The sequence below is a fragment of the Microcaecilia unicolor genome, chromosome 4 (assembly GCF_901765095.1).
Source record: "Microcaecilia unicolor chromosome 4, aMicUni1.1, whole genome shotgun sequence".
Taxonomy (NCBI): domain Eukaryota; kingdom Metazoa; phylum Chordata; class Amphibia; order Gymnophiona; family Siphonopidae; genus Microcaecilia; species Microcaecilia unicolor.
Genome location: NC_044034.1, coordinates 333,352,932 through 333,365,678, shown reverse-complemented (window position 1 = coordinate 333,365,678; position 12,747 = coordinate 333,352,932). Strand labels below are relative to the sequence as shown.

General features: G+C 42.1%; 1 protein-coding gene across 1 annotated transcript in view; it reads right to left on the bottom strand.

Moving 5' to 3' along the window:
* CCAR2 (cell cycle and apoptosis regulator 2) overlaps positions 1 to 12,160 on the bottom strand; it is a 100,599-nt gene extending 88,439 nt beyond the window's left edge. The window contains exons 1-2 of the mRNA XM_030202033.1: positions 12,073 to 12,160; positions 11,609 to 11,694 (exon numbers count right to left, since the gene is read on the bottom strand). Coding sequence (XP_030057893.1) covers positions 11,609 to 11,675 — 67 coding nt within the window. The 5' untranslated portion in view covers positions 11,676 to 11,694; positions 12,073 to 12,160. The remainder of the gene's footprint in view (positions 1 to 11,608; positions 11,695 to 12,072) is intronic.
* Between the last annotated feature and the right edge of the window lie 587 nt (positions 12,161 to 12,747).

Here is a 12,747-nt window from a genome sequence, read left to right as displayed (position 1 = left end):
ATTTGTTGCCAGAGAATATGATAAAAGGAATTAGCACAGCAGGGTTCAAAAAAGATTTGGACACGTTCCTAAAAGAAAAATTCATAAACTATTATTAATGGTGGACTTGGGTAAAATCTACTGTTTACAGTATATACACTTCTATATAATCGAGAAAGTTTGACTTCAAAGGGCTATCATATCTATTAGTCATTCTCATCAGTGCCATAGCACTCTGACCCTATATGAAGCTAGCAGTAGCAATTCTCATCAGTGCCACAGCACTCTTGTTAACGCTAGCTTCATACAAGTACTGTGTACAGACTTCGGCTGTGCTGAAGTTGCTTGAGAGATTTCAACCATGCTATATATATGTCCCTAGTGGGGAAAGAACTCTTAATTCAAGGTGAGCTTGAACAGTGTTCAAATTAAAGAGATATGGAGGGAGGTATGCAAGAGAGACTTGGTAGTGATAAAAATAAATAGTAGCAATTGTTTAAAATCTGTAAATGTTCTGGCTGGTTGAAAGTTTGTTCTCAGCATGTACACTGAGAGGAGGACATGCCTGCAGGGAAGTGCACATAATTATCAGGTGACCTGGAGACAACTACAGCTAAAAGCTATTTGACTGGCTGATGCCTGAAGCAGTAGGTTCAAAAGGAGAAATTAGATCTTACCTGCTAATTTGTTTTCCTTTAGTCCCTCCGGACCGGACCAGGTTTGAACTGATGGGTTGTGCTCGCCTTCCAGCAGGTAGAGCCTGAGAAAAAACTGTGACTCTAGAGAGCCAATAAGAGCCCTGATCATGTGACCCTAGCCTCAGTATTTGACTAACAAAGCAGGAAAGAAAGAAAGAAAGACCTTCTGTGCCGTATGGAATCCTAGCAGCCACAAAGCACTCGGCAATGCCAAGAATCAGAGCTCACCAGCAACTCTCACCAGAGAGGTGGTATGGCTCACTTGTATTACAGCTCACCAGCAACTCCTACCAGAGAAGTGGTATGGCTCACTTGAATTACAGCTCACCAGCAACTCCCACCAGAGAAGTGGTATGGCCCACTTAAAGTTTCACATATATATACCAGCAACTGAGCACCCCAGCAACTCTCACCAGAGAAGTGGTATGTCCTTCTTGTAGTAAAGCTCACCAGCAACTCCTACCAGAGAAGTGGTATGGCTCACTTGAATTAGAACTCACCAGCAACTCTCAGCAGAAAAGTGGTAAGGCCCTCTTAAAGTTCTATATATATATATATACACATATATATATACATACATATATATTCCAGCAACTGAGCCCACCAGCAACTCCGACCAGAGACGTGGCATGGCCCACTTAACCCTCTCTATATATACTAGCATCTGGGTTTATTTTTTTTTTTTATATTCCGTTGAGAAAGTGACGAAACATGGGAGAGGGCCTGGTCCGGTCCGGAGGGACTAAAGGAAAGGAAATTAGCAGGTAAGATCTAATTTCTCCTTCCTTAGCGTCCCTCCGGACCGGACCAGGATTGAACTGATGGGAAGTACCAAAGCAGTAATCTTACGGGAGGGACCCTATCAAACCCGCTGCGAATACTGGAGTTGCAAAGACCGCCTACTGGCGACAATGACCATCTAGAGTACAAAAGTACTCTGAGGGCCCTAAAGAAAATCATTCTGCCAAGGAACAACCGATTATCAAGTTGTGGAATGTGTTTTAGCCCTTACTGTAACTGTACCCCCGGTGAGAAGACATTTAGAAGTTCTGATTTCCTTAATGTATCGCGATATATTAAGGTAGAAACGACCAAACCCTTACGCCGACCGGCTAGAAGGACAAAAAGACAATCCCAGCGCCGAAAATGTTCAATAGCTGTGAAATACCGTGTAACAGCTCCCTCAATTGGTAAGATCTCTGTTAATATCGAAATTATTGAATTTCCTGTGATCTTGTACTCACGAAGAAGACCCCAGAGCAGAAAGAAACAAACAATTGAGAAAGATGAAAAAAACATGAAACTCTGGTAGACAGAAAAGAAGGGACCAGAAGAAAAACAGCTGCAACCTGCAGGTAAAGAAAAGAGAGAGAACATCCATTATCCAACAGAGAGAGACGTGGTCCGATGACACAACCGCAGCATAGTAACAATTACTGAAGCATCAAATCCTGTCTTAGCTCATCAAGGCCGTAGAAGAGCCAACCATAAGGCAAAAATAAACCCGGTCTGGATGAAAGATAGGACTTTGGAACAGCAGGGCCCTGCTAACAGGAAGATGTAGAGAAGACGCCAAGAAAGACGCTGAAGATCCGCATATCACGGACCGCAGGACCTATATGGAGCTGCCAGATCTACCGGATCCCCATGTGTCTCGATGTCTTGTAAAAGACGAGCCAAGAGAAAAAATGGAGGAAAGAGATAGAGAAGACTACTGCTGCAAGAGGGCATCTACCCCTGCCGCTGACGAGACTTTTCAGTGAGACCAAGCGAGGAACCTGTGAGGACAGAGCGAAAGCAAAAGGTTCTAGAACTGAAGCGTCCCATTAAGGTACTATCAGCTGACAACGCTCAGAAGATGAGAGTCCATTCCCCTGGAACTAGGGTGAAATAAGAGAGAAAAATGAATTTTTTTTTTTTTACTCCGACCACATGGAAAGGTGAAAGTGGCAGTAAGGCGAAACCTACCCATGCTAAAAGATTCGTCTCCTGCCATGTGAAGAGTAGATTCTACATTTTTCTTTGAGAAAAGACATAGGCTACTGCCAAGGAATTGTCCGACAGACTCTCACCACCTCGCTATCCAGAAGGGAAAGAAACTCCTCTAGAGCTAAACAAATTATGCAAATTTCCAAGAAATTGAAGGATTGACAAGCTGCCAAAGGAGACCACTGAAAACGGGGTAGCCTGCCTAACCAACGGGCACCCCAGCCACGGAAACTGAAAAGGAACGATAAAAACTGTCCACTGTGTATATTCTACAGACATACCTGCAGTGAGGATGTTTAATCTCAACCACCAGAACAGAGTGCTGCACTACTGAGAATACAGAAACTACCTCAGCTGAAGGGATTCCATCCGAGAGGAATATCCGGATATGAGAGAATATCAGAGAAATGTCAAGAAAAGTATAGCCCAGGAAAGAACTCCAAAAGTAGCTGTCATGGACGGTAACCTGAATATAATGTTGAACATAAAGAACGCCACCTAGAAGCAATATTTGAATCTGGACCACCTTTAGTAGCCAGCCTAAGAACTGAAAAAAAATACCTGTCCCGCTCGGTCTAAGACCTGCCAACTCTCTTGATAATAAGTTTCCCTGATTAGCCGGCCATCTAGATACTGGAAAGTAGAATTCCCTCTTCCATAAGAGCCACTGCCACCAGTACCAAAACTTTGGTGACAGTGGGGACTGTTGTGAGATGCAACGGCAGAGCCTGAAATTGAAAAATGGTGTCCCAGAATCTCAAACCGCACAAAACATTTGGAAACCGGTCCTGAAAGGAATATGTGGATAAGCTGCCAGCAGATCTAAAGACATTAAAAACAGTGCCCTGCACGAACTACCTGTAGGACATATTCAAATGTCTCCACACGAAAAACATGTGACATTGAGAATGGGGTAGACTACCTTGAAAACAAACAAAATAGGATGATTACAAAGCAAAAAGCTTGAGGGTGCAAGAGCCGCTGTAGATTATCACCTACCGCACTAGCAGTGCGGCGAGGACAGGGAGACTCTAGAAAGATGACTGAAAGAAGGTTGGCAAAGCTAGAGGCATAGCCGTCTCGAAAAATCTGCAATGATTCCGCCTCAGCTGTAGAAAATGGAAACAGGAATCCTGAACTACAAACTCCTACAGTTATTGAAGACTATTGCCGACAGAGCAACAGATAGCGAAGTATATAAAAGCTATCATCGAGAAAGTACCTGATCACCTGAAGCTAAAGAGGTGAACAACAGAGTAAAGTCAAATAAACCGTCATAGAAGAAAATGTCATGCACAAGAAGGTATATAAATGTTTGTTGCAGACTTGAGTGAAGGTCCAGATAAACTGCTAGCCGCTGCAGTTACACAATATACCCGAGACACATATATCAGAAGAAATATATCCCAGAGCGCAATTCATATGAGACAGAAAAAACGCCTGTAGCTGCTGCCTCTGCAAGCAGATCACCTGAAACTCTTGCGCTTGACGCCAATTTGTGGGAAACTGAATTAAGCAAATGTAGGGCACTTGTTAGTATAAATTATTTGTTTTATATACCAGTCCATAAACCGCTACTAAATGGACTTGGGAAAAAACCCACAGTTCCAGGAATAACATGTATAGAATGTTTGTACGTTTGGGAAGCTTGCCAGGTGCCCTTGGCCTGGATTGGCCGCTGTCGTAGACAGGAAGCTGGGCTCAATGGACCCTTGGCCTTTTCCCAGTGTGGCATTACTTACGTACTTATAACTATACATATATATATATAAATATATATATTTATTTATTTATTTATTTATTTACAGATACAGCCACAAAAAACAATACCTGACTGAAATCATGCCCATGGGAAAAAATGCACATATGTAACCCAAATGGTGAACTCATGACCTTTTGAAAGTTGCTAAAACAGAAGGCATAACTGCGCACTACGGACTCACAGTGAAAATCACCGTAGATTAAAGAGAAACAAGCATCAAAAGGCTGTCCAAATACTATAGAGAGTGGTTCAAAGACAAACAGAAATGGTATTAAAAAAAAAGTGAAAATGAGTATAAATGCATAAGGCTCAAGTAAGCAATCAGTCTATGTAAAATATACATAATAGAGAAGCCTAAAAGCGTAGTGGTCTGATTCTGGGCCAAAAAGAAGCCCCATTATAGATCTCAACCAGTAGGACAGATGAAAATGACTTCTCTGGAAGGTATTACTATTATTAGTATATATATATATATATATATATATATATATAGCACTACCAGACGAATGCAGCGCTGAACACCTGACACAAAGAGACAGTCTCAAGTGGAGTCCCAAGAATAGATATGAATGCATATCAGTGAGGAACAAACTGAGAGAAAAATCCCCCCTCCTAAGTTCCCCTAGCCTGCCCCCGAAACACGATCTCCGTCGTCCCTGTGCCGTCTAGCTAACTGAGAAGCAGCTCCCTTGCTGAAAAAGGAGCAGCTGAAGGCAAGATGGCGGCCTTCCGCACGAAAACTAAAAAATCCGAAGGAGAGAAGTGAGGCAGACGCGATGGACCGGCAAAAAAGAAACAGCTGACGCGAACCGCAGGAAAGAAACCGAAGAAAACATCTAACCCCGCCATGCAGGAGCCACGAGTAATCATACCCCGGCGCTGAGAAGGAACGCGTTGCCTGCCCGTCCTCACGGATGTGCGGCTGTGCCCCAGAAACAACGCTTCGTGCCTTTTTTTTTTTTTTTAACAGCATGGCGCTGCCAAAACACGAGGAAAACTGAGAATCAAACCTCCAAGTAAAAAATATCGCTCGTTAAGGCCATGGGGACCGTAAAAATTAAGTTTGTCCATTTTTTTTTTTAACAAAGAACTGGCCATGAAGCAGAACGAAACTGCCTGCTCAAAAGCAGTCTGGGGAAAGGAAAGGCTTCACAATATAACTTCTCTCTTTTTTTTTTTTTTTTTTAAATAACAACTAAAAGTGGCTGCCTCTCCCAAAAGCAATACACCTTTCTAACCAAAGGGTAGCCCTTCCCAGCTAAGTATGGGAGATGGGGAGGAAAGCGGGGAGGGACTCAGGGCACCTGAGTGTAACACCCCAGAGGCTGTAAAAGAAAGAACAGAAAAGAAATCCCTATCTGCCAAGCCTCTAACACAGATTTCCTAGGCACAGAAGAAGAAGTAGCATTATTGTTGTTATTATTAACCTCTAAAAGAGAGAGAGAGAGAGAGAGAGAGAGAGAGAGAGAGAGAGAGAGAGAGAGAGAGAGAGAGAGAGAGAGAGAGACTAATGGGCTCACCTCCTGCCTGCTGGAGACTGAGAAAATACTGAGGCTAGGGTCACATGTTTTTTCTCAGGCTCCACCTGCTGGAAGCCGAGCACAACCCATCAGTTCAATCCTGGTCCGGTCCAGAGGGACGCTAAGGAACGGAAGTTTAGCAGGTGAAATGCTGATTGCTTTTTTTTTTTTTTTATAAAAGAAAAACAGGGGTGTGTGTGGGTGCTGAGAAATACTGATTCTGGTGAGGAGGGAGAGAGAGAGAGAGAGAGAGAGAGAGGGAGCAGTGTGGGACCTGGAGATAGAGGGAAAGGAGAAAGAGGTAACAATGTGGGTAGGACCCAGCCTCAACTTATACATAGGTCACAGCAATTTTGGTCATTTTTAATTCAAAAACTGCCCTATACTTATACATGAGATTGACTTATAGCCAAGTATATACAGTATTCCCAGATTAAGCAGCATAAATCTATTTTACTCTTTTTGGGATTGCTAGGTACTTGTGTCCTGGATTGACCACTGTTGGAAACAAGATACTGGTCTTTATGAAAATATGTGGGTACTTGTGTACTTATTTTTCCTGTGGAATTCTGCCCCCCCCCCCCCCCCCAAAAAAAAAAAAGAGTCTGTGCAAAATTTTATGCATAATTTTCAAAAATATCTTAAAATTCTGCATAGTTTATTTGTAGTATTTTAGAATAGAATTCCCCTATCATAAGGCCTGAAATCCCCTCCCACCTTTCCCCTTCTCAGTTCTCTCTCTCTAATGCCAATTGACTCCAATTGACACAAAGCCCCCAAATTCTGTCTGCCTCCCAAAGTCTTCTCCCTCTAGGCACATACACCCACCTCTCATTCTTTCTCCTCCCTTCCTCACCTATCATTGTATCTGTACCCTACAAGCTTGCCCCCCCCCCCTCCCACAGAACATTCTCATTTTTCTCTGCCCCCTCTCCCCCGAGGCACATTCTCATCTTTCTCTGCCCCCTCCCCCGAGGCACACCCCACACCTCTAATTCTTACTCCTCCCTTCCTCACCTATCATTGTATCTGTACTCTACAAGCTTGCCCCCCCTCCCACAGAACATTCTCATCTTTCTATGCCCCCTCTCCCCCTGGCACATTCTCATCTTTCTCTGCCCCCTCCCCCGAGGCACACCCCACAACTCTAATTCTTACTCCTCCCTTCCTCACCTATCATTGTACCTGTCTCCCACAAGCCTGCACTCCCTCTCCCACAGAACATTCTCATCTTTCTCTGCCCCCCTCTCCCCCTGGCACATTCTCATCTTTCTCTGAGGAGAGCAGCTAATGCCTGTGCCTACACAGAATTCTGTACAGCAACTTAGGTCACTAAGGGGCTCATTTTCAAAGCACCTAGATTTACAAAGTTCCATAGGTTACTATGCAACTTTGTAAATCTAAGTGCTTTGAAAATACACCTCTAAATAAACTAACATGTCAATCACAGATTACCTCATGCACAGCATCACTTATCTATCCAAAAAAAAGTACTTTATACAGTAACAAGTACTCACTACATCCTAACAAAGCGTTACACACTAGGCCAGGGCTTGGACACTAAGGGCCCCTTTTACAAAGGCACACTAGCAGATTAGCACGTGCTAAACACTAAGATCCCTATTTATATTCCTATGGGCATCTTAGCGTTTAGAGCACGCTAGATCCGTTAATGCACCTTTGCAAAAGGTGCCCTAAGTGCCCCAGGTGAAGCTTCAGTTATGCTCCCCCTCCAGTTGACTCTCAGGCCTCTAGGTCCCCTTTGAGATTTTGATAATCACATTCAATGATCATGTTCTCCAACAGAACTCCTCTCAGAACGATCCTTAAAAATACATACAGGATCATTTACTAACAGCACAGTGTAACACAGTTAACACATGTTATTTACTACAGCACTTATCCCATAAAATGGGCCCTAGGTACATAACGTGTTAACAGTATTAGAGCAGTATTTTTCAACCAATGTGCCACAGGAGTTTTGTATCACTCCTGACCCCAGACAGTGGCCTGGCATTACAAGATTTCTTCTGTAGTGGGTGGCAGCAATTCAGAAACCTGTAAGCCAAACCCCAAGTCTTCACTCTGACGTAACTTCCCACTTCCGCATAAGCAAGAAGCATCAGAGAGAGGGCTTGGTATGGCATGAGCAGGCTGTCTAAATTGCTGCCACCACCGCAAACTGTTACTGCTGGCCGTAACAGGAAAAAAGATTAGGTAAAAACTGACAGGCTAAATTCCCCAGTAAGTGTGATTTATAACCAGCTGCAGTTGTTTGAAGCAGAATATTTTGAACACCATATGGTAATACAACATTAGAATTAGAATAGTTCACCAGTGATCCCTATTTAGGTATTTTTGTGGTTTAACCCAAGGTGATTAAAGGGAATAGAGACATGGCAAAAAGTTGGGATAGCGGCAAGCGCTTTACAGTGGATGAAAGGGCAGCCATACTGCAAGCCCCCGCTCTGTCACAGCTAGGAGCCGAGACATTGACGGATGCCAATTGGACTCAATTATTAGCAGATTACAAGGATTGTGTAAGATTGGAATTACATAGTGCAACTCTGGTAGATTACTGCAAATTGGAAATTATACCTAGGGGTTTGAGGATGACAAAAGCCCCTAAATTATTCCCAGAGGATGAACATTTTGTCCAAGAATGGAATAGCATACTTAATCAATGTTCAATGGACTTGATGCTATTGTTGATTCAAAAGGTACAATCTAAATTGGTAGAAGAGAAGCCACAGTTGGAAGAAAGACTGGCTCATTTACAAACACTGAGAGATTTTGAAACAGCTAAGGAGGATTTTGACAAAAAATTAGAAAAATATACGAAAGATATGAAACTGTTGAAATGTAAGAAATTACAAAGGGATCAAAAAGACTATACAGAGGGATACGTATATAACTGGCAGAAACCTAAGACAGACACAGAAGAAAGAAATCGACAAAAGAAAGTAGGATTTGCTTTATCCACAGATTCGTCCAGTGGAGATGAGGAAGGTGCAGGATCAAGACCGGGTCGGTCACATGCAACAGAATACAGAGCCCGAAGTGGGCAAAGAGGGGGGCGAAGAGCAAGAGGACGGGGTCCACAGACGTACAGAGGCCCCAATACCCGTACCCGCCGAAGAGAGGATTCAATATAATAAATTTATCAAAGTACAGTTTGAATGAGGACGAGATAGCAGTGCTACAGAATGGTTTATCGTTTATTCCCACCAGGAAACATCATCCTTTTCAATTTCGTGTGGATTTTGAAAAATTAATTAGAGTGTTAAGAACATATTTTGGCACGAATGAAGATTTATGGCATTCATTTTCCAACTGTGCAGCTCGGAGCATGTGGACGCCTCCAGGTCCCATAAATCCCACGATTGGAATATTTCGGCAATTGGTGCTTATGGAAATTGAACAAATGGAGCAAGAGCATCAGAAAACATGGTACAATATGTCAATTAAGCAATGGAAAGCTTTACAAAAGCTAAAAAAAGAACCTTCCATAGTGATCCGCCATGCGGATAAGGGCGGAGCTATAGTTATCTTATCTAAAGAATATTATATGGAAGAAATTTATAGCCAGTTACAGGATGAATCCAAGTAACAACTTTTGGAGGAGGATCCTTCACTGGATATTCTAGCCCAGTTGCAAAGTTTGACAAGAGCAGCAATGAAAGCAGGATTTGTGACATCTAAAGAAAATAATTTTCTCTGTCATTTTAAGGCCAGGATCCCTATTTTGTATACAGTCCCAAAAATTCACAAAAATCTTGAAAGACCTCCAGGAAGACCTATAGTCTCAGCACGTAATTCCATCTCAGAACGTATTTGCCAATATGTAGATGTCTTTCTGCCTCCTTTGGTGGAAGAAATACCGGCATACATAAAAGATTCCACAGATTTTTTGAACCAAATAAAGAAGGTGGAGCTTTCTAACACTACAATATTAGCATCGTTGGATGTATGCACATTGTACACCTCTATTCCTCAACATGAAGCTTTAGAAGCAGTACAGGAAGCTCTGGAATCGAGGGTTAGACCATGGCAAGTTCCGTCGGAATTTTTATGCCAATTAACAAAATTGGCATTAGAAAACAACTTTTTTGTGTTTGATGAACTGAAATTTATGGTGATTGAACAGATACAACAGGGAAAGAGAGAGGGGGATATAAAAACGAAACTGTGGCAAAAAGAACAAAAGTTAATTTATCAGTATAATACAGTAGAACCATATGGTTTAAACAAAAATGTAGAATGGAAGGCGTTTTTCTAGGAAGTAGTTCTTTCAAGTACAAGAAGAGAAAAGATTAGCCCTTTAAATACAATGGAAAATCTGATTGGATAAGAACAAGCCTGAGCGTTTGTTATAAAAACCGCGGCCATTTTGAAAATGTGCAAGGAGGATGTCAGAGATAGTGTTTCCTTCCTGACGCAGCAGTGAGAGCAGCGAAACGAGACGTCCTTGTTGAAGGGACACAAGGAATTAGAGAACATCACAATGGGAAAGAGGAAATAAGCAGTGATATGTGCAGCTTGTAGCTGGCAGCTCAAGGACAACCCTGAAGCTGTTTTTGTTTGGGGTGGATAGAGATCCACAAACGAAATGCCCAGAGAAAAGCTGGGTTGGATAATGAGAAGATTGAGCACTGCATTTAACCCTATTTAAATGTAAATGAATGGCAGAATCAGTTGCAGAAAATATTCTGCTTGGTACAAGGGGAAGCTGTTTTTCAGAGGGCAGGAGTCACTGGTTTTTCTCCAATCGGGAGTTTTTTTCAGTGACTTAAGAAACCTGACCTCTGAAAGATTTTGATAGTAAATACAGGGCCAGTGATAATAAATACTTTCAGAAAACAGCTTGAGTGCATGTAAGAAAATATCATGCAAATGAGTTCTGAATAGAACAGCCAAGCTGGGAAGATCTGAGGTCCTCTTAATAAAAGTAAGAATAAATAAGTGTGATTTATAACCAGCTGCAGTTGTTTGAAGCAGAATATTTTGAACACCACGTGGTAATACAACATTAGAATTAAAGTAGTATACTATGCCATATTTTGTATTGTTACTTGAATATTTTTACTGCTGTAATTGCCTTTTGCTCCTGTTTGATCTATTCTTACTGTACACCGCCTTGAGTGAATTCCTTCAAAAAGGCGGTAAATAAATCCTAATAAATAAACTTGTGTCTTCAATAAAAATATTCAACTAAAAAAATAACACGATTAAAAATGTAATTACTGAACTTTAAACACAGTCTTAATATTTGTTTGTTAAATGATAAAATATATATCCTTAAAAAAACTGATGGTGTGTCATGAGATGAAAAAGATTTAAAATTACTGGTATTAGTGCATACTGTTGGTAAATAACTCCTATAACCAATTATCCTAATTTTTAATATTAAACTTTGTTTCATATATAATGAAAGCACTTTCCAAAACTCATTTATATGAATAAGTAGGCTATTTGAAAACCAACTCCCAAAAATAAAAATAGGCACTAATGGTTCTTTGGTTTTGTGTGGCCTTAGGACCAATGGCAGATGCTCTTTACCACACTAAGCGACTGTCTACCAGTCCTGACCATATATACACTAAACTTAACCCAGCAAAGCATTACTAAAATCTAAAATCGTGTGTGATGGGAACACAGACCTGTCAGGGTCCTCATGACCTGCCCTGGACTGGATCTCCGTCGATTCTGACGTTTGAACTGCGACATCTTTGGAGGCCGGTGATGTCTGGAAAGCAAAGACAAGCAAAATGCAGGAGTAAGTAATAATAATCAGTGTGGGAAGAGAAAGAATGTGTAAGGAGAGGAAAACTGCATCATGGGACAAATGTATATAACTTAAACTGCTGCAATTGTATTTTACGACTTGGGCTGTCACACCCTCAACCATTGTCTTGAGATCTGGAGGTATCGTTCCCCCCCACCCCCACTATCATGGTATCTGGGGCATCATTCCCCTCCCCCAACCCCGTGGTTCAAAATATCGTGAAGGGGAGGCCGGGACGGTAACAATTTCCTCCCATTTTCTTCCGTCCGTGTCTAAGGGTATCATGCTTCTTCCCCTCCTCGTCTCAACGCTACCCCTTTGCTGCTCTACTGCACCCACCAAATGAAAACCTCAGACCCAGAACAGGCGGAACCGGAGACCGCGCTCCCTGACACAAAGGCAAACGGAAGTAGCTGCAATTGCTCCGGAACTACACAAGATTAGACGTACCATAGAAAAAGTGACAGAGGCAGATAGAGAGTAACTCTGAAAAACCGGAAGTAGCCTCTAACCCCACCTTACAAACCGGAAGTACCTTAAATATTCCCAGTTGGACAGGTTTCCCGCCAAACTGGGCTACTTTTGAAGACCGGCTGCAAGAATTTTTTTGCAGCTGCGGATTTTTGGGTAACTTCTTTTGCAGTGTGTACGGATTTGGGGCAACATTTACTATTCAATCTCTGAGCATTTCAAGCTTGTTTGGTTTTTCGGCCGCCTGCGCCTTTCTGTGCATTCTAAGCCTCGTTCTGGTGGTGTATTAGCCTTCTCTTTAATGCGTTCCAAGCCTCACTCTGGCATGGCTACCTATTTGCTTTGTGGTGATACTGATGGATCTTGCTGTCAGTGCTGGCCGTCTCAGAGGGTGCAGAGTAAGGTGTCGACTAAACTTTTCTGCAGAAAGGAAGTCAGTTCTTTCTCGGGAATTGCTAGGTCTAGGCTGTATATTTTTCTTGGTTTATAAATTTGTTTTATGGATGGAGTTAATTGGGTTTATACATAGATATAGAGCATTTA